Source organism: Phodopus roborovskii, unplaced genomic scaffold (assembly GCF_943737965.1).
Source record: "Phodopus roborovskii unplaced genomic scaffold, PHOROB, whole genome shotgun sequence".
NCBI lineage: Eukaryota > Metazoa > Chordata > Mammalia > Rodentia > Cricetidae > Phodopus > Phodopus roborovskii.
In genome coordinates, this window is record NW_026125052.1 from 20,092,977 (window position 1) to 20,119,194 (window position 26,218).

The 26,218-nt window shown below is 38.7% G+C and overlaps 1 protein-coding gene across 8 annotated transcripts in view; it reads left to right on the plus strand.

The window, feature by feature from the left end:
- The window catches only part of Tlk2 (tousled like kinase 2), a 94,028-nt gene that overhangs the window by 20,638 nt on the left and 47,172 nt on the right, over positions 1-26,218 (plus strand). For 4 of the 8 annotated variants that reach the window (XM_051178898.1, XM_051178888.1, XM_051178909.1 and 1 more), the window contains exons 3-7: positions 2,622-2,693; positions 3,647-3,716; positions 4,608-4,651; positions 5,386-5,481; positions 17,358-17,525. In XM_051178898.1, the coding sequence (XP_051034855.1) occupies positions 2,622-2,693; positions 3,647-3,716; positions 4,608-4,651; positions 5,386-5,481; positions 17,358-17,525 (450 nt within the window). The remainder of the gene's footprint in view (positions 1-2,621; positions 2,694-3,646; positions 3,717-4,607; positions 4,652-5,385; positions 5,482-17,357; positions 17,526-26,218) is intronic. The other 4 variants (XM_051178904.1, XM_051178917.1, XM_051178923.1 and 1 more) reach the window with 2 other exon arrangements.

The following is a 26,218-nucleotide window of genomic DNA, read 5'->3' on the forward strand; positions in this document are numbered from 1 at the left end:
TATTCCATCTACTGGGTACATATATCCGCGGGAAGTCAGGAGGATGATTTCATTTGGCTGTATAATCTTGATAATGTAGAATATATACAGGGTTTGTGTTCTCAAATAGGCCCCAGAGAAAGGAATTCCTCCCCATTGGGAGCGCCCCACTGCTTACTGTGAGGCTGGAAGTAGCAGCCTCTGGGTCTCACACTACATAGCTTTAGCTTTTCCTTTTGATATAGCTGGAAAGTTTTCTTTAATCAGTAACATTTGGCAAAAATGCTAATGTGGATCAAATGCTACCAGTTTTCCTTCCCCATCTTAGGTGGTTTTCATGGCTACAAGCAATAGCTGGTCCCAGCTGCTGTGAAAGCAGCTACAGTGTTTCTTACATTTATCAATTACAATTCTAGCTTAAACAACTGTAGTTTTACATACTGACACCCCTTCTGCCATCTTAGAAATCATACCTCCTTAACCCTCGCCACCTCTTAAGTTTGCTTGCACGTTTTACTAGCCACATCCCTTCTGAGAGGTGCCCCCCTTTTTCAGGGCCTTATCTGCCTTCCTGGCCTTGAGACATATGCATACATGGTATCCTTGCTATTGCCAGATAATTGCTAATTGTGTCTGTGGGTATATAAACTGGAACCCTTGTGGGATGAGGGAGAACTTTTCAGAAGAAATCTTAAAGAGAGCTTTCTGAGAGAGAACTTTTAGAGAGAAACTTTTAAAGAGAACTTTAAGAAAAAAAACTTTTTTAAAGAATAAAGAGCCATGAGAGTAGAGTGTGTGTGTATGCATGCATGCATGCACACGCACATTCCAAATCATTTTTTTTTTTTTTTCAGCCTTACATCTTTTTAGCCAGTCTCATCTGGCGTCTGGTCTGGAGCCTAAGAGGACAATAAGGCTGGAACATAGAGGTCACTTCCTTTCTCCCTATCTGCTCCTACCTACCTAGGTTTCTGTGCAATCTAAGCTCATCTTACACTCATTGCCCTTCTGTTGCTGCTGCTTGAGTGTCTAGATTATAGGTGTATTGCTGCACCTGGCTTACCATTTCCTTTAGAAAATGAATATTTGGTGACAAAGTAGATATGGTTTTATTGCAATCCTGGGGGAAATTGATTTTGCAATAGTTATATTAAAGGTAATTTGTGCTGGGAGTGTTGTTCAGTTTTAAAGCACTTGCTTAACATTCAAGCTTTTACATGTGATATGAAGGGCCCAGTTCAGCTGGCTTGCCCTTGCCTAGCACTGTTTGCTGAAAAGACTTTGCTTCTCAATCAGTTGGTCACAGTTACAGATGTTTCATTGGAGTCATCAGTTTTGTCCACTGATCTGTTAACACTAGCTAGTACTGTCATGTTGCTACTGTTGCCTTGTAGCAAGTCTTGGTGTCAGGGAATGTGATCCATCTCACTTTGTTCTTTCACAGAATATTTTGTTTATATATTTATTTATATCGAGTTTTGGAAATAAACTTAGAGTTTCAACCTTTAGTACTGAGCAACACTCTTAACCCCTTCACATACATTTTAGAATCAACTTAATTATTTGTGTGTGTAAAAATGTGAATGTGATGAGTACAGATATATGAGAGAGAGAGAGAGAGAGAGAGAGAGAGAGAGGGGAGAGAATGAATCAGAAGACAACCTTTAAGAGTAATTTTCTCTTTGTGTTGTGGGTTCTGGGGATTGAATTTAGATTGTCAGGCATATGCAGCAAGGATTTTACTCACTGAGCCATCTTGGTGTCCCCAAATTGTTAATATAAGGAAGTCAGTAGAACATTAGGTAGGAGGGTCACAGAATTGGTGAATTAGAGGTAGATGTTGCCATCATAGCAATATTAATTACATCTTCTGACCCACAGTCATGGGAGAGACTGAGAGACGGAGAGACAGAGGGAGGGAGGGAGGGAGATTTGTTTTTGTTTTTTCCGAGACAAGGTTTCTCTATGTAACTGCCCTGGAGTTCCTGGAACTCCATCTGTAGACCAGGCTGGACTTGAACTCACAAGGATCTGCCTGCCTCTGCCTCTCAAGAGCTGGGATTAAAGGTGTATACTACCACAGCCAGCACTTATATTTTAAATTTCTTAAAATACTTGTTTGTAGTTTCCAGAGTGTAGGGTTTATGATTCCTTTGTAAAATTTACCCATAAGTATTTGTTTTAATGCTTGTGTGTATATAATTGTTTTCTTTTTGTGGGGGTTGTTTCGCAACAGGATTTCTCTGTGTAATAACCCTGGCTGTCCTGGAATTCGCTCTGTTGAACAGGCTGGCCTCAAACTTCACAGAGGTCCTTCTGTCTCTACCTCCTGTGTGCTGGGATTAAGGGTATGTGCCACTATCACCCAGCTTGTGTTTATTGTACTTAAAGAATGGCTTTAGAGCACGTGAGGGCAGTCTAGAAGTGAAGACCTGCGCATGTGTGAAGCACATGAAGGTAACAATGGCAAGAGTGTTTGAACATGGAGGACACAGTGCTGTAGCTGGGTCCCTTTCAGCTCGTTTTGGAGTGGTTGTAACAGCTGCTTCTTGACTCCTGATTAGAACAACAGGCCTCTTGCATACTTTTACTGTCGCTTAAAGGGAAGCTTCTGACTATTTAAAAAAACATTTTCCTTCCAGGGGCCACTCAACAGTGAGTCTTCCAACCAGAGTTTGTGCAGCGTGGGGTCCTTGAGTGATAAAGAAGTAGAGGTAAGAAGCCACACCTAAACAATAGTGTTCCATTTTTATACCTTTGGTCTGTGCTCAAGGGCAGCACCATGTAATTCCAGGGTGTGTCGTGGAGTTGTGTGCACTTGTCTCATTGCAGCTTTGATGTGGCCCTGTCAGGGTTTTATTATCATATCATACTTAGGCCTGGCCTTTCTCCATTTTACTTTTGTTTTTGTTTTTTATTGGAGGGGATTGGTTAGGAGTGATTGGGTTTTCAATAAAGGTGAGAGATTTGTAGTTATAGCAAAATTAGCTTGGTTACACTTTAATTTTAATACTTTTCAGTATTCTAGGAGTAGGTCATTGGCTGAATTTAGCAGTAGCATTTGAAAGGCTTTCCAGTTTGGTTTCTGTCTTTCCTGCTTAGCTGGAAACTAGGATTACATAGATTACCCACCCATATGGATGTGGGCACAACAAAGTCCTTCTTTGCGCTGTGACACTTCCTATAAATCAGTCAGGCCTCTCTTTTTAAAGGGTTAGGGTTATGCCCTTTTGAAGTTGTTTGAGAGCCTGCTGTATGAATTGACATATGTCCTTCAAAAATTCTTTTTTGCTGTTTGTTTGAGATGGGTCTATTGTGTGCTCACACAGGCCTTGAATTTGAGATCTATCCACAGTTTCTTGATTGTGGGATCACAGGCATGGGCTACTGTACTGCCAAAATATCTTATCTAAATTTTGTGGCAATTGTAAATTACTAATGAGTATATTGAAGAGCTGATACTTTTAATAATTTCCCAAAAGTTGTTCAGGTTTAACTAAAGGCCCCATATTTTGCCTGTTTTTCTGTCCCAAGAATAGTACACTGCTTCAAGACTTGTCTTTGCTAGTCATATCTCTTTTGTATCTTTGATATTTTATATATACTCTGTTACGCTAATGTGGAAATCTAACAGCATTCTAATTGTGATATGTATGGTATTTAACAGACTCCTGAGAAAAAGCAGAATGACCAGCGAAATCGGAAAAGAAAAGCTGAACCATATGAAACTAGCCAAGGTAGTGATCATTTCACACTAAAACACATGGTTCTTTTGCACTTGGAATTGTCTAACTCCCAACAAGTAATTAGTGTGTGTAGAGGGATCCCTGACAACAGAGATTTATGTACTTAGGGAGTATCGGGCTGTTGTAGACTTGCCATTTGATACACACCTGACAAAGCAGTGCTAGTTCTTTGGGGACTTTTGTTTTCCCAATGTACTTGATTTTCTTATTACAGGATTTTCTTCAGACCAAACAGGAATTAAATGAGAAAGAGGATCCGTGGGGGGTGTAACTATTGATTTGTTAGTAACAGTAGCCAGAAATAGTTCCATCCATAGCCTGCTGGGGTGAAATGTGTAACAGTGATAGTTCCATCACCAAATATATAGTCAAGGAAAGAGTTAGCTTTCCCTGTCCCGTCTAAGGTCTGGGATTCCCAATCTTTTTTTCTTCCCTTTTAAAAAGTGTATAGCTAAGTCATTCTGTCTTGTGTAAGGGAAGTCTCCCAAAGTGACAGAATTATGTGAAACGAGATTAGTTCTTTAGTTTTAATGCATTTGTTTTGAATCTTGGTCTCTTAAATTGGGATGTGGATTACAAATGAATTTTGTTTCCTAATTTTGTTATAAATATATATGTATAGAAGAAAGATTTTTTACATTTTAAAACAAGCTGAAAAATTCTTCATTCTTCCCATCACTACTCATTCAGTCACTTGATATATGGAGGAGGAGGTAGAGTAACCTTAGTGTAAAGGTTTTGTGTGGTTTGTTAAAAGTAAAACTGACACTTTAGTTGACAGCTTTGTGATCAGTTACTGAGCTTTTACTTCTTAATGCATTTCAGTGATGATGGCTTACGTGTGCATTGGAAAAACTGTACTTACTTTGGTTTCATTTTCAGGGAAAGGCACTCCTAGGGGACATAAAATTAGTGATTACTTTGAGGTAAGTTAAATTTGGGGGTAAATAAACAACCTCCAGTGACTTTAAACAACCTAATAATCCTGTTCATTTAAGGCATTAGAGAGCAATATTTGCCTTTACTGTGATCTTGCCTTTTCTCTTTCCATCTTCATCAAACTAATGCTGCCCATCTCGTAATAAGAAGGAACTGCTGCTGATTTGCTAGGTGTGAATTTTGTATCATGTGTCTTGTCTGTGATAATATGAGAATTCATGTATGAAGTATACTTTCTCTTGGCCAGAGTAGGTTTTGTGTCTCAGTGACTATGGTATAATGGCTTGATTCTCCTTTGGTCCTTTCCCTTAGTCTAGTGGAATATGTCATGAGCTCAGCGACTCATTGTTAAGTGGTTACTAAAGATGACTAACACCCTCTGCACTACTCTATTTCTGCTTCATGTATTTTGAGAACAAGAAAAAAAAAAAAAAAAAAAAGAAAGACATTCTTTTCTCATGTCTGTCCAAAACCATGCTTACTTTCAGCTTTCTATCCATGTTTTCTGTATATCTTGTTACATTTCTTTGGGAGCTCTTTCTCAAAAATCTCAGTGAAAAGATGGATTTGGCTTACATGGCATTTTCTCTCTAGATGAGATGTGTTGACTTAAAAAGGCCATGTATAATTAAGACCTGTTTGTATATTAATCTTTTACTCTCCTTCTCTGAAGCATGGTGCTGTTTTGAATTATTCATATCCATTTTTCCCTGTTGGCCAGTTTGCTGGGGGAAGCGGGCCAGGAACCAGCCCTGGCAGAAGTGTTCCACCAGTTGCACGATCCTCACCGCAACATTCCTTATCCAATCCCTTACCGGTAAGCATTCACCTGGAGAAATTTGACACCTGTTATGTAGGAGACCAAGCAGCTCAGGAACACTGAAGCCGGCTTTCTTCCATTAATTACCCATGGGGAATGAGGCACAAGGGAGTAAACTTCATACTATTGCCTATAAACCACTTATTTGATTCACATCTTTTATTAGTAAGTCAACTCTGTAAAATAGCTAATCCATTCTTTGATTCTTAAATTGCCTTTAAGCCTGTCTAGTTCAATAGTCTGTCAAGGAAGTCATTTCAAGCCAAACATTGGGTTCTAAACCTTTGCTAAATTTGCGTTTCTTTTCTTCCTTTAAAAAAAAAAAAAAATGTAATCAACTTCTGATACTCAGATCTTCTAGGCTTCCTCACTAATGTGGTAGGAAACCTGATGCTATGATGTATGTGAGATTGGTTTCTTTTCATCCTTTAAGTGGTATTCCAGTGTTTTAAAAACATTATACATTAGTTGATAGTTTTCAGCCAGGGGACATTTGGAATCATTTTGGTTGTCACAACTAGGGCATGGGAAACATAGGAGCCCAGAAGCTAGAGATGCTGTAAACATCCCTATAGCTAGGTTAGCACAGCCTGTGAGGCAAGGATTATCTCATCTAAAAGTCAGTAGTGTTGATGTTGGCACTTCCTGAACTAGGTAATATAGGGTTTTATATTAATTTTCTCTAACCTTTTAATTATTTGTTGACATTTATCTGTCCATAATGTGACCAGTCTGTTTTTATGTGGGTTCTCAGGAGTTGGGATAAAAGTAAATGTTAACTTAAAAAAAAAAAAAAAAAGAGGTTGGGATTCAAGTTAATCATAGAGTGCTTGCCTAGAATTTGCAGGGCCCTGAATTCATTCTACAGTATGACTTTAACTTTGTTTCATGTAGCTTTGTGGCTCAAGTGATTTAAACAGTAAAGGTGTATTCTGCCAGTCCTCTGCAAAACTGAATGGCTTTTTGTAATAAAGTCCCTACATGACCTAATAGCTCCTGCCTGGTCTTTATTCCTGCCTGTCTCTCATACAGCAACAGTCTTGCAGGCTTTCTTGAGCACTGTGAAGCTTTCTTCTGCTCAGGGCCTTTGTATTGCTATTCTCTTTTCCAGAACTTCTTTGACAGATTATCAGCAACCTCTTCAACAGGACGTTGCTCAAAAATGACCTTAGCAGAGTAGCCTCCCCTGCTCAGCTTCTCTAAAATAACATTTCCTCATGCTTGCTCACTCTGTCTCCAGTCTTGCTTTAGAGTGTGTGTGTGTGTGTGTGTGTGTGTGTGTGTGTGTGTGTGTGTGTCTGTCTGTCTCGCACGAGTGTGGACATGTACATATGCATGTGCTCATGAATGTAGGCATGTATTTGCACAGACCAGAACCTGTATATCTTGTTTGGGATGGGATCTCACCAGAATTACGAGTACCAGGTCATTTGGCCTGAAGCCTCTGGATATTCTGTCCCTGCTTTTCATCTCTATATACTGGGATGACAGAAGCTCCTTACCCGTGTATATTTTTGTGGGTATTGAGGATTTGGATTCAGGTTGTCATGCTTGCATGGCAAGTGCTTCTGCCTCTTTAGCCATCTCTCCCCCCATTGATGTTTAAGTCTTACAGTTTGTAAATTACTGTCTCTGTCTCTCAGCTTCCCTCCCTCTAATTCCTTCTTTCCTCTCCATATACAAAGTTTGTTATATCCTTAATCTTTAAAATTAATTTCTATTTTTAGAAGAAAAAAATTGTACCAGCATAGGAAGCCAAACATTACTAGCCCTAAAACATCACCATTGTATTCCTTACCACTTTAGCCCTTTCTCTGCCATCAGCCATAGCTGCTGTCCATAAGAGGAATTATACAGTATGAATTGTTGTATTTGGCTACTTTTGTTAAGTATTACCTTTGTGAGATTTATATTGTCTTGCTTAATGTAGATAATTTATTGTTATTAGTATATAGAACAGTTTTATTACATTTTCTCTGAGTTTGTGAGGTACACCTGCTTTTCCATGTGTATACATACATGTGGAGGCCAGAAGTTTTGGATGGATGTTATTCCTCATGTGCTGTTCATCTTTTTTTGAGACATGATCATCACTGGGCTAGAACTTGCCAAGTGGGCTAGGCTGGATGGCAGTGATTACACGTGTGTGTCACCATGCCATTTTTACATACAACATACTCAAGCACACATGCACATCACAGAATGTATATAGATGTTGGAGGACAACTTGTGGGAGTTGGTTCTCTCCTCCCATCTAGGTTCAGAAGATCAAGCTCAGGTCATCAGATGTGGCTTCAAATGTCCCATGCCTGACTCTCCCTGCCCCTTTAGTTTAGTCTTTTTGTTCTTGTTTCTTTTTCTTTATGGAGCTGCTGAGACTGTGTCTCATATGACCACGCTGGCCTCCTGAGTGCTGGGATTGTGCTACCATACCTGGCTGTTTTTTAAATGAGATCTGGAGTTCCATCTCAGATCCTCATGCTTGCAGGTCAAGCCCTTTACTAACTGAACTATCTCCTCAGCCTTAGTATTAGTATGCTTTTATTTAATAATTGTGTCTTAATTTTTAAGAATTAACTCATTACCCATCTCCTCCTGATCAAGTATTAGCCTGATGAGAGAAGGCAACTTGCTTTTCCCATCTGTTAGTGTTTTATTATATAAAACTAAAGTTATTTGCCAAGCAGAGGTGGTGTACACCTTTAATCCCAGCACTTGAGGGGCAGAGGCAGGCAGATCTCAGAGTTTGAGGCCAAGACAGGCTTCAAAGACACACAGAGAAACCCTGTCTTGAAAAAAAAAAAAAAAAAAACCCTCTAAAGTTATTTTAACCATTTCCTTCCCTTGACATGCAAGAGATATCTTATCTTCTTCAGTGTTTCAGTCTCTAGCATGCAAAAGTGCTTGGGACTCAGTGGCTTCTCAAAATTGTGGAAAAAGAAGAATTGATAATAAAGTGTCATTTTGTGTCCCCCTCCTTTTTTTTTTTTTTCCTCTCCCCCTCTAGTAAATGATTCTTTGTTTTTTGGGTTTTTTTCTTTTCTTTTCTTTTCTTTTCTTTTCTTTTCTTTTCTTTTCTTTTCTTTTTTTGTGCTAGGGACTGAACTTGGGGCCTTGCACTTGCTTAGCAAGTGTTCTAGTACTGAGCTACTCCTCAAGCTCCATTAATGATTTTTTTGGTACTTTTGCTGAATAATTACTTTAAATCCAAAACCATGCATAAAACATGAAACTTTTCCTGAAGGACTTGGCAAAAGTCATGACACCTGGCAAACAAGGAATGTTTAAAAAAATTTAATAACAAAGAATAGATGATAGAAAGGAGTGGTGTGGGCAGGAGAGATGAGTTAGAGGTCAATAGCACAGGCTCTTCTTTCAGAGGTCCTGACTGACTGAGTTCAAGTCCCAGATCTCCTGCAGGCATACATGGAGAAGGAACACTGTTTAAAAACAACTGTAACCATCACATACAAGAAGGAAACTTTTCAGGACCCTGCAAACTTAGGTGTCCTTCCTTAAGTCCCTGAATGTAGTGAGTATACTTCTATCCCAGAGGCAATCTTTTTTTCTGTGGTAACCCTTTGCTTTTCCTTAGAGTTTAACTGTTACTTCAAGTACTCATTCACATTCATTGTAACTACAGTTTAATCTTACCATTAAATCAACTTTCTTTTTTTCTTTTCTTTTTTTTTTTTTAAATCAACTGTCTTAACAGTGTTTGGGTTGGGGAGTATAGCTCAGTTTAGACTATTGCCTGGTTTAGTGCCAGGAGTGGTGGTGCATGCCACTCCACAGGCAGGTCGATCAGGTCAAGGACATCCTGGTCTACAGAGTGAGTTCCAGAACAGCTAGGTCTGTTACACAGAGAAACCTTGTCATTACGGTGGTAGGGGGAGCCAAGTAGTGACCCACACCTTTAACCTCAGCACATATGAGTTATCTACATTGCTACTATATAATCAAGCTAGATTCTCTACCCTTATTATTTATGAAAATGACCCTAAACTCCTATTAAACATCTAGCAATCAATCAGAAGTGGGTTTTTTTTTGTAGGAGTTTTAATTTTTTAATAATATACCCCCAAACAATATTCAGATTTTAATATTACCCTGACACCTAAAAACTTTAACTCTCCTCATTACCATTATAGTTTTTGCCATTGCACTAGAATCTGTTACGATAATGCACATGGGGAACCTTGGCGGATTCCATGGCAGGAGAGGGTGACCAAGGCAGGGGGCAAACATGCCAGGTAGATAGAGCTTAAGTGAGAATTTTTATTAGAAAGGGGAGGGAAGGGGGAAGGAAAAAGAAAAGATGAAGAGAGAGAGGACAGAAGAGAAGAGAGAGACCGGAAAAGACCAGGGGAACAGGGAAAGAAGAGCGGGGAAGAGAGGAGCAAGGAAGGGTAAAAGGGGAAAGAGAATGTAAGTGGGTAGAGGTCTTTCTTTTAAAGGGAGCCTTTACACCTCGGCTGACCAGGGTGCTGACTGAGTACATTCTGCCAGGTGACAGAGCATAATTGGTGCCTGAATCATTACAGAATCCAATAACCTGACTTTCCATGTCACCCCAAATAAATCAATCCTTACCCTCACTTTTCCCAGCATCACTAGGCCACTCCCCTCTAGCTTTTGCACTGAGTCTTACCTATCAAAACCTTAACAATAAGCTTCAACACAGCCCTTAACCTCTTAGACCTAATTTGACTTAACCTATCCCTAAAACCCTGTCAACCATCCATACGTCTATTTCCAAAAAATCAGCCAACCCAAAAGGCCTTATCAAACATACTTCCTATCTTTCTAATCATACTTCTATCAATTCCTGTTCTCTTAATCATTTAATTCCTTGTGAGCTTGATAATAATAAAGATATTCATAAACAAAGACTACCCAGCCATTACCATTAACCAAGTAGCAACTATAATTGCTATAATTCCTACACCCCTTCCCTCATTAATTCAATCTCATCACTCTCATAAATCACCCAGTCACTTATATTACTAAATTCTACTACCATTTCAGCTCCATTATAATAACTCATTACATACATAACTCCTAACTCTATCAGAATACCTTCCACCAAAACTACTAACAGCACCCAATTAGACGACCATATCCCAGGATACTCTGCTGTAGCCATAGCAGTTGTACACCCAAAGAGTTCTAGGGTAGCCAGAGCTACACAGAGAACCACTGTCTCAGGAAAAAGAAAAAATAAAGAACACTGTTTGGTATGCACCAGGCTCTAAGTTCGATTCTCTGTTTTATCAATTACTAAGACAACTGAAGCTATTTCTCATTATGATTATAGAAGTTGTCTATTTCTTCATGTATTTCTGTTGAACTTTGCCTACATAATAGGTGACTTTATTTCCTTGGAGCTCTTTAAAAACAATTTGTATGCGTATTTGGCCTATGTTTATGTTTCTGTGCCTCTTGTGTATCTATCTGCAGAGTCTAGGAAGAAGTGTCTGGTCCCTTGACCTGGAGTTACAGATAATTGTGAGCTGCTCTGTGTTGCTTAGAACCAAACTCAGGTCCTCTGGAAGAACAGCCAGTGCTCTTAGCTGAACCAATTTAAAGCTCTTTTCTTTAAAATATGGTCTGTCTGATTTTAGTATATCCAAACCATTATGTAGTCTAAATATTACTGCTCATATAAAATCAGCTTTTTGTTAATATATTTTCTGGTCAATATAATGTGGTTGGAGTTTTCTTTATGTATTATGTAAATAGTTCTTTTAAAGAAACTACTATATTCCATTTATTTGGGTATTGATTAATTAATTGAAACAGTGTGTCATGTGAGTCAGGCTGGCCTTCAATAGCTATGGAGTCTTAGGATAAACTTCTGATCTCCTGCCTTCACCTCCTAAGTTCTAGGATTATAGCTGTTTGCCACATGCTTGGCTCTGTGCCTGTTTTTTATTCATTTTTAATTTTTATCGTACTGGGGATTGAACGCAGGGTCTACCATCCAACTCTATCCCCAGTCCTCTGGCTATTCTTTTGGTATTCTGAAGTTTTAACATGTGTTTTTTTTTTTACATTTTTTTTCTTGGTTTTGACTCTGGGATTTTGGAACCTGTGGGTTGGTATGCTTCTCCAGTTCTGAATAATTAATAGTTGTTGTCTATAGTATATCATGTCTACACTGGGTCTGTCCTACATTATCTCCCCTTGTCTCTGGACTTCATTTCTTTATATTCTTTTGTCTGTGTATGCTTCTTTGTAGATTTCCTTTTGCGCCTCAGTTCCAGATTATGTTTCATTGTCTCTCATTTGCTACTAGTCACATTCAATTCTTAATCGTTGTTATTGCTTCTGTTTGTCTTTTTGTTTTGAGGTCTTGGGCTCAATCTCCTGGACCTTGCTACCTTGCTACATACTAAGCAACTGAACTGTTTAAGCAACTGAACTGTTTCTATCCTGAAACCTGCTGCTACCTTTTTTTTTTTTTAAAGCTTTCTGCCATTTATTTCTTTCAAGCTTTGTTTATTTACTCATTCTTTAGTTTTTAAGGATTTAAAACTTTTATTTTCTGTGTATGACTGTTTTGCCCGTGTATATGTATGTGAATCATGTGTGTACCTTGTGCCCATGTCAGAAGAGGATGTCCAATCCCTTGGCACTAGGGTTATGGATGGTAGTGAGCCATAATGTAGGTGCTGGGAATTGAATCTGGGTTCTCTGCAAGAGCAACAAATGCCCTTAACTGCTGAGCCACTTCTCCAGCCCCCTTTGTTTTTGAAGATCTTTATTGTAATTCTAGGGTTGAACCACAGGTCTTGCTCAGCAAGTATTTTACCACTGTGCTCTTATTTTCTCTAAATCTTATTATACACACATGATTTTATAGTCTAAATACTAATGCTGGCATCTGAGGTTACTATCAATTTGTTTGCCATTGTTTCTCTTTCTCTCTCTATCCCACCTCCCCCCCCCCCCCCTTTTCTTTTTCTCTAGACAGTGTTTCTCTGTATTGCTTAGAAGCCTGACCTGGAACTCACTCTGTAGACCAGGCAGACCTCAAACTCACAAAGATCTCCCTGCCTCTGCCTTCTGAGTTCTGGGATCAAAGAAAGGTATGCACCAATGCCCGGTGCCATTGTTTTTCTTAGTCGTTTTTTGTGGTTTTATTTCATTTTACTTTGTTTTCTAATGATGTATATAACTCAGTGTTCTTGACAAAATATTTTTGACTTAAGATATATTTGTTCTTTGAGGGAGAATTTTTATTTGCTTCTTTGTTCTTAGAGTTCCCCTTCTAATGCAAGTTTATCCAATTTAAGTCCTATATTTGTTTGGTTGGTTTATTTTGATTGGCTTGGTTAGTTGTTTCAGCTGTCAAAAAATTGATTTAGATTGTTCTACCATTTCCTAAACACTGATCTCCTATATTGCCAAGGCAACTTCCTTGCAGCTACTTGAGGGTGGAAGAAAGGTTTTTTCCTTGGTTTACCCTTTCCCTGAGAGTGTAGTTGAGTGCATGGGAAGCCACTTTGATGCAAAAAAATGGAGAGTGTTTCCTGTTGAGTTTTCTGCTTGGATGGGCTTTGCTTCAGTGACAACTTGACATCATTGTGCTCTAGAAATCAGAACTGAGTGTCTGCAAGTACCCGTAGGGCCATATATTATTGTGATGTTTCTTTTACTTGTCATATGCTCTTGGATTTTGTCCTAGCAGATCCTTTTAAAAATCACTGTTTTGATACAAGGTCTCACTCTGCAGGCCAGACTGGCTTGGAAATTGGTATGGATTAAAAGTGCACATCTAGCCTTGTTTGTGTGCTTTCCTGTAGCACTAGGGATTGAAGTACTTAGCTGTGTCCCTGGATCGTGGCATGTCTTTGAATTGGCTTTCTATGGGAAGATTTATTCCAGCATCCTAACCTGCCTTTGTTCAGAAAAGCCTTAAAGACTTTAGACTGTAGTAGATGTTTATTGAATATAGGGGAAAGTGGTCGCCTTAGCGAGCATGTGGTAGTGGATGGTATTGTAGTATTAGAGAGCTGTTATATTTGATAGGGGAGGTGTATTATTGCTCTTGAGGAGGACTAGTTACTTATAGATTGGAAGACTAAATTCATTTGTCATTAGAATTTGATAAATTTGTTCACGTTTACTTTCTATAATAGTTAAATAGCCAGGCATTGTGGTGCACAGCTGTAATCCCAGTACTTGTGAGGTTGAAGCAAGAGGGTTAGTGTTTGGGGTTAGCCAGACCTGGTGCAGCAGCTAAGAGTACTTGTTGCTCTTGTAGAAAACCTAGGTTTGATTTCCAGCACTCACACAGGGGCTCATAACCACTGCAGCCCTGTAACTATAGGGGATCTGACAGGCATGCGTGCACTACACATATATGCACCCAGATAAAACATTCACATATATAAAATAAATCTAAAATATCTTTTAAAAGCCAAAGTAAGTTCAAGGCCCACCTTGGCTACAGAGCAAGTTGATGACCAGTGTAAACCATTTAGTGAGACTCTGTCTCCGAGGAAACAAAAATGATCTGGAGTGCTGGGCTGTGGTGGTGGTGCATGCTTCAGCACTCAGGAGGCAAACAGATCTCTTTGAGTTTGAGGACAGCCTGATCTACTGAGCTAGTTTTAGGACTACACAGAGAAACTCTATCTTGAAAAACAAAACAAAACGAAAAAATCAGGGGAAATCTGGGTATAGTAGTGCATGCCTTTAATCCCGGTACTCTGGAGACAGATGCAGGTGGATCTCTTGAGTTAGAGGTCAGCCTGTCTACATAGTAAACTCCAGGATAGCCAGGGCTACATAGTGAGTCCTTGTCTGAGACCACCTCCCACCCAAAAAAACAAAAACAAAACAAACTCCTAAAGGGTAGGAGATATACTTAATCATGTGCAGGGCAATACCTAGCACCCCTTTTCCCCAAAAAAAGGCAGTTGTCAAGTGTTTCTAGACTCTCTAAGATATATACATGTATGTTTGTATACTAGTTTTCCTTATTTCAATTGTATTAATTTATTCAGTGTACTATAAATATATGTATTTTATAAGGAATGTTGTAATTAATTTCTTTGGGGGAGGAGCATGTTTTAAGACAGGGTTTTTCTGTGTAACAACCCTGGCTGTCCTGGAATTCCGTCTGTAGACCAGACTGGCCTTGAACTCAAGAGATCCACCTGCCTCTGCTTTCCAAGGTGTGCACCACTACTCACAGCAATTAGTTTTTTTGTATATACTTCTGTATAATTTCTAAGTCAGAGTATTTTTAAAAAGATCAGGCATTGGTGGTACACTCCTGTAATCCTAGCACTTGGGAGGCAGAGATGTAGGAAGATCTGAGAGTTTGAGATCAGCTTGATCTTCACAGCAAGTTCCAAGACAGCCAGGGCTACATCAAGAGACCTCCCTCCCTCTCTTTCTATCTTTCCCTCTCTTACTCTCTCTTTCTCAGAGATTAATAGCAGTTTGTGTTTCTTAATTTTGGCATATGCAACTAATAGTGAATTTTGCCATTATAGTTTTTCCAGTGAGGAAAATACCTTGATTTAACTGTGATTTCTTCACTAGGGATATTAAACGTCTTTTCGTATGTTGAATGGCCTTTTCAGTTTCTCTTATAATGAGTTTTTGTGTCTTGTGCTCATCTATTGGAATATTTGCTTTTTCTTACTATTAGGTAGGACATTTTAAGATTCCTAACTCAGTGTCTTATATGTTGTGAATGTGTTTGTAAATTTGTAATATAAGTTTATGTTGACTTTGTCCTTTCAACTTTGTGTCTTTTCTCTATTTTATGCATTTTAAATTATTCATTGATACTGTATGATTCAAAAACACACATGCATGCTGCATTCCCCAAAGGTGAAAGTTTTTTTTCATTACTAAGTTATAGCAATATTTGCTTATATTTCTAGTTATAGTTTTAATATGTGGTAGAAGATAGGAAGATAATAATAAGTGTCTCTTTTTTCCAAGTAACTTTGGAACTAGTATGCTAGCCTTATAAATACATTGCCTTTACTGTGAAATATGCTTAAATCATAAATTATGTATCCATATTATGTGGAATTGTTTCTGAGTTCATTTTTGCTGCTAGAATTTTTTTAAAAACATAAATGAGTAAACAAATAACTATTTTGAGACAAGTCATCACTCAGGTAACTCAAGCTTACTGAATTCCGTGACCCTCATGCTGCATCCTTGCAAGTGATGAGATTACAGGAATGTCATTAGGAAAATTATGTGACTAATTTTCATGTAAGCCATTAATTTAACCTTCTAAAGGCCAGTGAGAATTTACCCCTCCCCTCCAAGGTCTAGAGCAAAATAAATGAAAACTCTACTGGTTTTTAGAATTTGGAATTGGTGCATTTTGAATTCAGGAACCAGGACATCACCATTTAGATTGTCTTTTGTTTGTTTGTTTTTAGATAGGCTATATACCTTGGCTAACCTGAAACTTATATAGACCCAGGCTGGCCTTGAACTCACAGAGATCTGCTTGCCTCAGCCTCTCAGTACTGAGATTAAAGGTGTGCCCTACTATGCCCAGTTTAGATTGTTTTATATTCACATATGAAGCTGTTTAGTTTTTTCATAGTCGGTATTTTACATGGTTTTTGATAATTTATTATTTTGAATATGGTTTTCTTCTATTACTTGCAGATGGTAATTATTGATGTATAGTGATGCTGTTGACTTTTTTTTTAATCTGTCTAGTATTTGTCTCTCTTACTGAAGTGTTTTGGTTAATTAGTTTGGTTTTCTTTGTGAATATTTATGTCATCCAAAATGAGACTTTTAAACGTCTTCCAGTGTTTATATCACATTGACTAAATTTTCTGTATTAATGTTACCACTGCCTATTCCCAACTTTAATGAAGGGTCTCTGCTGTACTCTGTTAGTAATATTTTTATTGATTTTTGAGAAAATACTTCTTTAGGTATTAAAATGGGAATGCTTCCAGGTTTTTGTTTGTTTGTTTGTTTGTTTGTTTGTTTTGAGAACAGGCTTTGCAGCCTGTCTTGGCACTCCCTCTGTAGACCAGGCTGGCCTTGAACTCATAGAGATCTGCCAGCCTTTGCTTTCCAAGTCCTGGAACTAAAGGCTTGTGCCACCACCTGGCATTTCTAGTTTTTTGTTTCTGTTTTTTTGTTTGTTTTATTTTTTGGGGTTCCCCCTTTTTAACATTGCCTGTACAATCCAAATAGAAGAATCATAGTTTTTACTTTTATCATTAATATAATGAACGAATTATTTTAGATGTACTTTTTTGTTTGTTTGTTTTTTGAGACAGCCTTGGCTGTTCTGGAACTAGCTCTGTAGAGCAAGCTGGCCTGGAACTCAAAAAGATTGCCTGCGTCCTCCTGCTGGTATTAAAGGCGTGTGCCACCACCGCCTGGCAGATTTGCTAATGTTTAGTAGCATGTTTCTCCTTTACTGTCCTATGCTTGCTCTGCTTGCATTTAGTTTAGATTTTTTTTTTTTTTTTGAATGTAAGGTATACTGAAAGTAGAATTCAGAGTGTAGTAAACTCTGGTCTATAAGCCATGCAGCAGTTATTTTAATCCTTTTTTACTTATAGGATGAGAAGAACATTTCCTGTGTAAGATTGAGAGTACTAAGAAGGTGACTTACTGAAGCATACAAAGTAATCCTCACATCCAGACTTATGTAAAATTAGAATCATTAGAATGTCTTTTACTTGATCTGAGTAAAGTGTTTACTCAGGTTTGAAAGTAGGTGACAATTCAGTGACCATGTTGTTATATTCTGTGTTTTCAGGGATGTTTATGATACCCAGCCTAACCTGTTGCATGCTTTGTCCATATTCTGGTTATCTTTCTCATGTTGTGTGCTTCTTTTCTCTCATGTTTTCCAGCGTCGAGTAGAACAGCCCCTGTATGGTTTAGATGGCAGTGCTGCAAAGGAGGCCACAGAAGAGCAGTCTGCTCTGCCCACCCTCATGTCAGTGATGCTAGCAAAGCCTCGCATCGACACAGAGCAGTTAGCACCACGGGGAGCCGGCCTCTGCTTCACCTTTGTTTCTGTGAGTACAAGGCTGCATGTTTAAAGGTGTTTGCTCTCTTGGATTTCTTGATGAACTTGGATTATTTTAATAGAGAAGATGGTATTTCCTGTCCTTTAATCAAAAATACTTCCAATTAAAAATTTTTAGAATATGCCTTTTAAATTATGTGTATGTGTGTGTACCTGTGTGTTAGGTATACATGTATGATGGAGTACTCACAGAGTCCAGAGAGAATGTCAGATCCCCTGAGCGTGAGTTCTGTCTAGGTGGTTGTGAGCCATCTGTCATGGGTACTGAGAACTAAACTTGAGCCCTGTATAAGAGTAGTATAGGTCTTTAGCTTCTGAGCTGCCCCCAGCTCTTCTTCGTCACTTCTTAAAGGCATGGAACTTTACTTAGCCCCTGTGGCTGAAGCACTCAGGAGTGTACAGTGGGAAGGAAAATGTGATCTTAGGTTGACAAAAAAAAAAAAAAAAAAAAAAAATATATATATATATATATATATATATATATGAGAATACAGATTCCATTTCAGACAAAATTTCATCTAACTAAAAAGCACCAAACTCTACCTGGTACATGGACAGACTACTATTTGAGTAGTGGCTTATTCTGTAGGCAGGCATTCTGAAGAGTGAGTTCCCTTATATATATATGTGGGCTGTCCACTCACTTGCCTTCTCACTTTTTAAAGGGAATGTTCTGTTTGCTCATTTTAACTTCTGCCTATGATTATGTGTGTGTTTTTGTATGTATGTCTGTATGTGTACTAGTGTGTTGGTACCCACAGAGCAGAAGGGTGTGTGTGTCACATCTTTTGGAGCTGGAGTTAAAGATCATTGTGAGCCTTCTTGGTGTGTGTGCTGGGAATTGAACTCAGGTCTTCTGAAGAGCATCAAGTGCTCTTCACTGCTTAGCCATCTGTCCAGCTCCTCTTTCTCTTTTTATAGAATATGTATTTAGACTGAGGATGCAGCTTAGTTGGTAGAGTGCTTGCCCAGGTTCAATCCCCAGCACCATATAAAACTAGTCATAGTGTTACATGCTTGCAATCACAGTGCCAGAGAGATAAAAGCAATAGAACCAGAAGTTGGAAGTTATCTTTGACTGTGTAGTTAAGTTTGAGACCAGCCTGGGCTACAACATGAGAACCCTGTCTCTAGAAGAGAAAGAGGGAAAAAGAAAAAAGGGGAAAAAAACCCAATAAAACTTGAGACAGTCCTGCTTTAGCCTTGTGAGTGCTAGAGTTAAAGGTATGGCCACCTGTGGAATGTCCAGCAAGCCTACCCTGTCTCTCAAAAAAGAAATCACCACCAATCCCATTATTTGCCTCATTCATTTTCTGTAGTTAAAATACCTGATTCGCTGTTTTGAGGAGTATATTATTATGAGTTATTAACCCACATGCAACTCTGTTTGGAAAGGTGGTGTTAGTTTTGGGTGCCTTTCTTTAAGTTTTGCACGTATGTTTTGCCTGCATGTTATGTGTGTTTACCATGTGGATGTTATGTGTATATACCGTGTATGTGCCCAGTGCTCATGGGGCCAGAAGTAAGTGTTATAGATAGTTATAAGCTACTTGATGTGGGTGCTGAGACCAACCTGTATCCTGTAAGAGCAGTCAGTGAGTGCTCTTTAACCATTGAGCCATCTCTGCAGTCCTATGTTGGATGAATTAAGCAAAGGAAATAAAAATAATAATAAAAAAATTAGCTGGATCAGGGAATCGTGAATTATTAAGTATTTCTTGAAAGAATGTTTGGAAGTTCTAGGAGGGAAGCAGCCATACTTTTAAGTATGATCCTTGAGTGTTAGGAAGGTTGTCCTCTTCGACTAAGTGTTGCTTTGGAGTGAACATGCATGGAGTGAACACAGAAGATAGGAACACTAGCCTAGCCGGCCAGAGCAATCACATCAACCCTGACCATCAGCTGAATGACAGATATCTCAATCAGATTGCCCTAATGTTATGGAATACTTTCTTACCACTGTTGTAGCTTTGTCTCAAGAATAGAAAAGCATTAAAAAATTTTTTTTCTGAGTTGTTTAATCATCCAAGGAATGAGAACCCTTTTCTGTAGAGACAGTATCACTTATCCTAGGATGACCGAGGAAACACGTGTGACTTAAAGATTGGAGTATTGACTAATAAGGTACTGTAGAGGGCTTGAGGGTAACATAAAACTCTTGCTGTGAGAGTGCAGTCACTCTGTTGTATTATATTTTTTAATTCCATTGTTTATCATTCAAAGGTCTTTATTAGATTTTGTGTAGATTTGACTTTCCTGAGCAAAAGTATTTGTCCTTTTTTCTTTTGTATATGTGGGGCATGTGTTTATGTATGGAGGCCAAAGTCAACATTCAGAGTATCTCCACATTTTTTGAGATAAGGACTTTACTGAATTTATCAGTTGGGTAGACTTGTTGGCCAGTGAGTTGTCTGTCTCCACTCATCCCTCACTACTTAGATTATAAATTCCAGTGTGTGCTACCATGCCTTGCTTTTTACAGGAGTGCTGAGGATCCGAACTTGTAACTCAAGTTCCAGTGGTTCTGTGGCAAGCACTTTACCTGCTAATCTATCTCTCCAATCTGCTTTTGTTCTTTGATTACCATACGAATTGCCCCCCTTTGTTTATTCTAAGCATATTTACTGTGTGTCCACTGTGTGGTGGATACATAGTTAAATACAGAGTTTTGGTCAACATTCCTGCAGTCCCCTAATGTTAAGGGTATGGTTCAATGGGTGTGGGATGGGGATGGGTGCATTAGAAGGGCTACCTACCTACTTGGTCCTATCAGTAGTACTTTTAGTCTGTCCAGACTTGCAGAATATTCTCATGCTGCAGAGAGTAACCAAGAGATTGTGTAAGAAGAAATGTATAAAACCCCAAAGCCTGGTGCTTTGATATAGTTCTCTTTGTCTTCATGTTTTAGTTATATAAAGAAAAATGAATGAGTTAACTTTAATATATAGCAAGTATTGTAAATTAGTAAAGATAGGCAGAGAAGGCCAAAGGTGGCTTTGTCAGAAAAAGAGGCAAATACCTAATAATTACCAACTTAGACTATAAAGAACTACAGAATTAGAAGGTAACTTTTTTGTTGTTGCTTATTTTTGCCTTTTGAGACAGATTCTCTCTGTGTGTAGCCCTGACTGTCCTAGAACACACTATCTAGAGCAGGCTGAGCTCAGACTCAAAGAGAACAACCACTTTCCTTTGCCTCCCGAGTGCTGGGATGAAAGGTGTGCACCACCATGCCTGGCTAAGAGGAAAGCTTTTAAGACCTATCTAATTAACAGGGGTTAAGAAATTTTATATTTGGGGCTGGAGAGCTGGGTTAAGAGTATTTGATACTCTTCTGAGAACCTGTGTTTGATGTCCAGCCCTGACATGATAGTTCATAGCTGTCTGAAACTCCAGTTCCATGGGATCCAGTGCTCTCTTCTGGCCTCAGAGAGCACCAGACACGTGTGGTACACAGGAATACATGCATACCTACAGTAAAAAATAATAAATCTTTAAAAAAAATAGAAAGTTGATATTTGTGTAGGTTTTAAAGTCACCCATAGCTTTGTACTGAATAGAAATTAATTGGTGCAGTTATTTAGAGAAATTGGTAGGTAATATGTCTGTGTTAAGATTATATTTCTTATAAATATTCCATTCCCACAAGACTACAAAGTTTATATATTGTGGTTTTGTTTTATTTTGTTTTGTTTTAGATTTATTTAGTATATGTGTATCAGTGCTGTGCGTACATGCATGTATGTGTGCCACATATGTGCCTGGTGGTGCTCTTGCAGGCCCTGGAACCGGAGTAACTCTGGTTGTGGGTGCTGGGAATTAAATCCAGGTCCTTTGCAAAAGTACCAAGTGCTCTTAACTTCTGAGCTAATGCTATTTCTAATTACAGAAGTCTGGTAGCAATTTTCCTTCACCAGTGTTCATTCCTAAGTTGATGATTTTTGCATTGCTAGATCTACTGATGAGTGGTCAGAGCTCATCTAGCTGAGTTTGTTAGCCTGCACACATTAGCTTGGCCTCCATTCCTGGGGTTTCCTTACTTCTGTCTTTACACACTGGAATGTTGCAGAGTTCAGGCTAAAGATTCTTTTGTTTTCCTACCTTCATTTCTTCTTAACCTTATCTAGTTTGTTATTAAAACCTGTCACCTATATACAGAAGAGTTTCAAGTTTCTATCTGTAGTCAGATCTCTGCCCTGCATTCCAGACTTGTATAGTCAGCTGCCTCCGGTCATCTCCTTTTTCTATCCAACAAGTATAATCAGATTTCAATGTCCACATCTGAACTCATCATTCTGACTCTCCACTCAGTACTCATTTCTCCTCCAGTTTTACACATCCCAGTATTGTCTGCTCTTTTCTCTATTACTGGCTAAAAATGTTTATTCTTATCTCTCTATTTTTTACCCCACATCCTCAGAATATGCTTTGATTTTTATCCTCAGAATATACTTTGCATTCCTCTTCTTCTTAATTCTGTTCACACTGCCACTATAGCTCAAATTCGTATTTTGGCCCAACTCTCTGTATCGGTTCCTTTTGATTTTTCTCAGTAGCTAGTGCCCAGTGGTAGTATTGAAGCTGCCCGAGTTCATCTGTGGCTTCTGTGTTTTAAAAGTCCTTAAAATGGCCCTGCACAGTTTGTTCCCTCCCTCAACTCTTGCTACTCTCATCTTTTTTAACTAGGTCACATGTTTTGTTTTGTTTTTTTTTGCTTTTTAATAGTACTTTATTAACACTCTTACTACTTTATTCTTCAAGTAATATCAGCCTTGTTCTTCAAAGCCTTTGCACTTTGTGGTGGTATAGTTATGAAACAATCTTGGGTATCCCAGGTTAGCTTTAAAGTTATTATGAAGCCAAGGCTAGAGTGGTAGAATTACAGGTCTATGCCTGGTTTATACTTGTTCCTGCCTTAAGCATTCTCCCTTAAGATATTAGTATACCTCCTGTTCCCTCAGTTTTCTGGTTTCTGCTTAAATGAACTCTACCAGAGAGGCCCAGCCTGACTACTTGATAAAAGAATTCCTTCCTGCCTGCCTCTCCCCTAACTCACTCTTAGGCCCAGCTTTGGTTTACTCCTTAGTCATTTCATTAGCTTAACTGCAGTATAATGTACTATGCCTAACTCCTTCCCTTCCTGTAATGTTGTAGTACGAATTAATAAAAGACGCAGAGACAGATATTTTGTGTATGTATTTTGCTTGAATTTATGGCTGTGCATCACATATATGCAATTCCTATAGCAGACAGAAGAGGGGAGGGCATTCGTTCCCCTGGAACTGGAGTTAAAAGATGGTTATGAGCTGCCATGTGGGTGCTAGGAATTGAACCAAGGTTCTCTGGAAGAGCAGAAGACTTAACCTCCAACCCCGTCTTTAATGCTATCATATTTGTCACCCAGCCATTTCAGATGCTCTTACATTATATCTATAAATTTGTCATTTTAGCTATAACTGAGACTTTTCTGTTGTGTAAAGTATTCTAAGACTTGAAAACAGCTAAGGAATATATAATATTGCAATTGTTTCATTGTTTGGCATTGTAAAAGTCAAATGATTTTATTGAATTCACCAAGAGAAACAGTTCTGGTCACTGGATTGGTTTCCTTTGAATTCAATTCTTCTTTATTCTTTGTATGGGTATGTACGCATGTCCATATGAATATATGAAAAGGCGAGGATTGATGTGGGGAAGTCTTCCTTGACTACTTTGCATTTTATTTTTTTGAGACAGTGTCTTTCACAAGTCAGACTAGCCAGTGATCCTCCAGTATCCACCTGTTTCTGCACCTAGAGTTTGGATTACAGATATGTTCCACGTAGCTTCATCTTTATAGTTGCTATGCAAGCACTCTGCCAACACTAAACTATCTCTCCAGGATTTTAAAATTCTTATTGCCAGCCTGTGGTTTATTTGAAAGCTCTTAAAACTATGTATGTGTTTTCTCTGTTAAGAAAATCATTCATATATATACGTGCTTGTGTGTGTGTGTGCGCGCGCGCGTGCACGTGCACATGGATACAACCGCTGCATCTAGCTGCCAGGACCCACTCCCCCTCCCCCGACAGGTTTCTCTCTGTAGCCCTGGTTATCCTAAACTCTCTCTGTAGATCAGGCTGGCTTTGCACTCACAGAAATCCATCTACCTCTGCCTCCCAAGTACTGGGATTAAAGGCTGCACTCATTTTTATATATGGATATTTGGGGCATGAATTCAGTTCTCATTACTGTATGCCAGGTACTTCACTGAGGAAACCAATCCCACTTTGCCCTCCTCCTTCTCATTTTGTCATTTTATTTTAGACAGGGTTTCTCTGGGTAAAGCTGGCTGTCCTGGAACTCACTCTGTAGACCAGGCTGGCCTCTGCCTCCAGTGCTGGAATTAAAGGTGTGTGCCACCACCTCCTGGTATCATTTAAAATTTTAATGAAGTATGTGGTTGGAGAGATGACTTGGGTTAATACTGGCTGCTCTTCTAGAGGTCCTGAGTTCAATTCCCAGCAACCACATGGTGGCTCACAACCATCTATAGGATCTGATCCCCTCTTCTGGCATATAGATATACATGCAGAATATTCATACATAAAATTTAAAAATTTTAAATTTTAATAAAATAATTTCATATTATATAGAGTACCAAATATTTCCTATAAAAATTAGCATCAAACTACTGTAACTTTTCTATACATGCAGAAGTCCACCTTTATCATGATTTCTGGAAAAATTCATTCTGAGAAATTATAAAAATAGCAAAAAGAACAAAACAATAAGAATACCATATGCCACAACTGAGAGTTAGCCAGTACCATCAAATATTTATTTTTAGTCTTTAAGAGAAATCAATGTGGGCTCTCAGCTGACCTGCACCTTGGCCAGAGAAGGAGTTGCCATGCCTCAAAAATGTGCCATCTGACCTCATCAGTACTACTGCAGGCTTTGGTCCAGGCCATGGGCACAAGACATCCCAGTGGCAAAATCTCTATAACGGTGGCAGCCTCTTTCATATTCATCAATGTGATGGAGCTTGAGATGGACATGAGGTCTGTGACTGACTGTGCAGATTGGACTCTGATGTGGATAGAACTCGTCCAAGGACTGGGCATGACCCAGAACTACCTCTTTGTGGAGCCTGCCACCATTAACTACTCATTTGAGAAGAGCCCACTGAGTTCACACTTCGTGGGGAAAACATAAATTGTGCTACTGCCATCTGTCCTGCACAGGGCATTGCCATTGAGGCGGAGACAAGAGCAATGGCAGCTACCGGACTACAGCTCATTATGCATCTTGTCATCATTTACATACACATCTCTGTGTCCATCATCACACAAAGTCCTGAGTTTCATGAAGGAACATTTAAGCTCACGAAAAGTTGTTGTACTGTAGTCAATATTCTTCAACCTGAGGGTTCCCCTGCCCATTTTTTCTAGCATCCTTGTTTTTAGCTGTGGATCTCATGTGTTGCACTTTACAGATAAATAAATATGTTATATTCCACCTCAAAAACATTCCATTATGTTCTTGGAAGGCAGTTCAGTATTTTCCAATTATTTGTCTACCCTGAGTCAATACTGGGTAAAATTTCTGTTATCTATATGCTTATACTCACAAGCTAATTTAATGTTTCAAAGAATGTTTCTCTGCTCTCAAGGTCAAAACTATTCAGTGTTGTATAGTATTTTCACATTCTACTTCCAGTCTTCATATATTTTACTTTTGCTTTTCTATATAGTTTATGGTGTATATTTTTCCTGTGAGAACGATTTACTCCCAAACATGGTCTTTCCTCTCCTGATGACATTGCTGTCACACTCTAAATGCTAGTAAATACATAGGTCTCTTTCTCCATCGATTCAGTTTTGAAACATCACCACATCCACAATGTTTTCCCTTGGTTTGTGCTTTAAGATATGTTCTGATGGTCCCTCATGTCTTGATGTCCCTCTGCATACTTGTCATTTTCGCAGATCTTTGGACAGATTCACTTGTTTCACTATTGTCTTTTGTCTTCTTGCTTCAACAATACAGTCTGAGCAGTTTGGTCTCTTGTAACCTGTAATATAAAAATGCAGGTGGTTGGGGATATGGCCTTGTGCTGGTCTAGCATACATGAGGCTCTGGTCAATCTTTAGCCCCATATATAATTTCACTTGGAGTAATTTGCTTTCTTATACTCCCTTTCTTTTCCTGCCTTGGTACCACATGGACCCAGAGCTGTACTCACCCTCTGGGCAAAGACCAAAACGACTTTAAAAAAGAGTATCTGTGTAGCTCAGGCCTCATGAGCCCCCAACCTTGGAGCTCACTGTGTAGATTAAAGTGACCTTGAACTATTCCTGGCTTATACAGATATCTTTAAAAGTTCGATTTCTTTTTAATACAAGAAATGCACATGCTCATCAAGTTTTAGTTGTCAATTTTAGTTTTTAAAGTGTGTGTGTGTGTGTGTGTGTGTTGTATAGTAGTATATGTGTTATGTTTGTACACATATAAAAGTCTAAGTGCATATGGAGGCCAGAAGTAAACATTGGGTATTTTATTATATATCTTTCTACTTTATTTATTTATCTATCTATCTATTTATTTATTTTGGAGACATGGTCCATGTCTCAAACATAGATAAAGGTCAGTAGTTGGGTAGACTGGCTGTTGACTGATTTCTGAGGATCTGAATTCCCA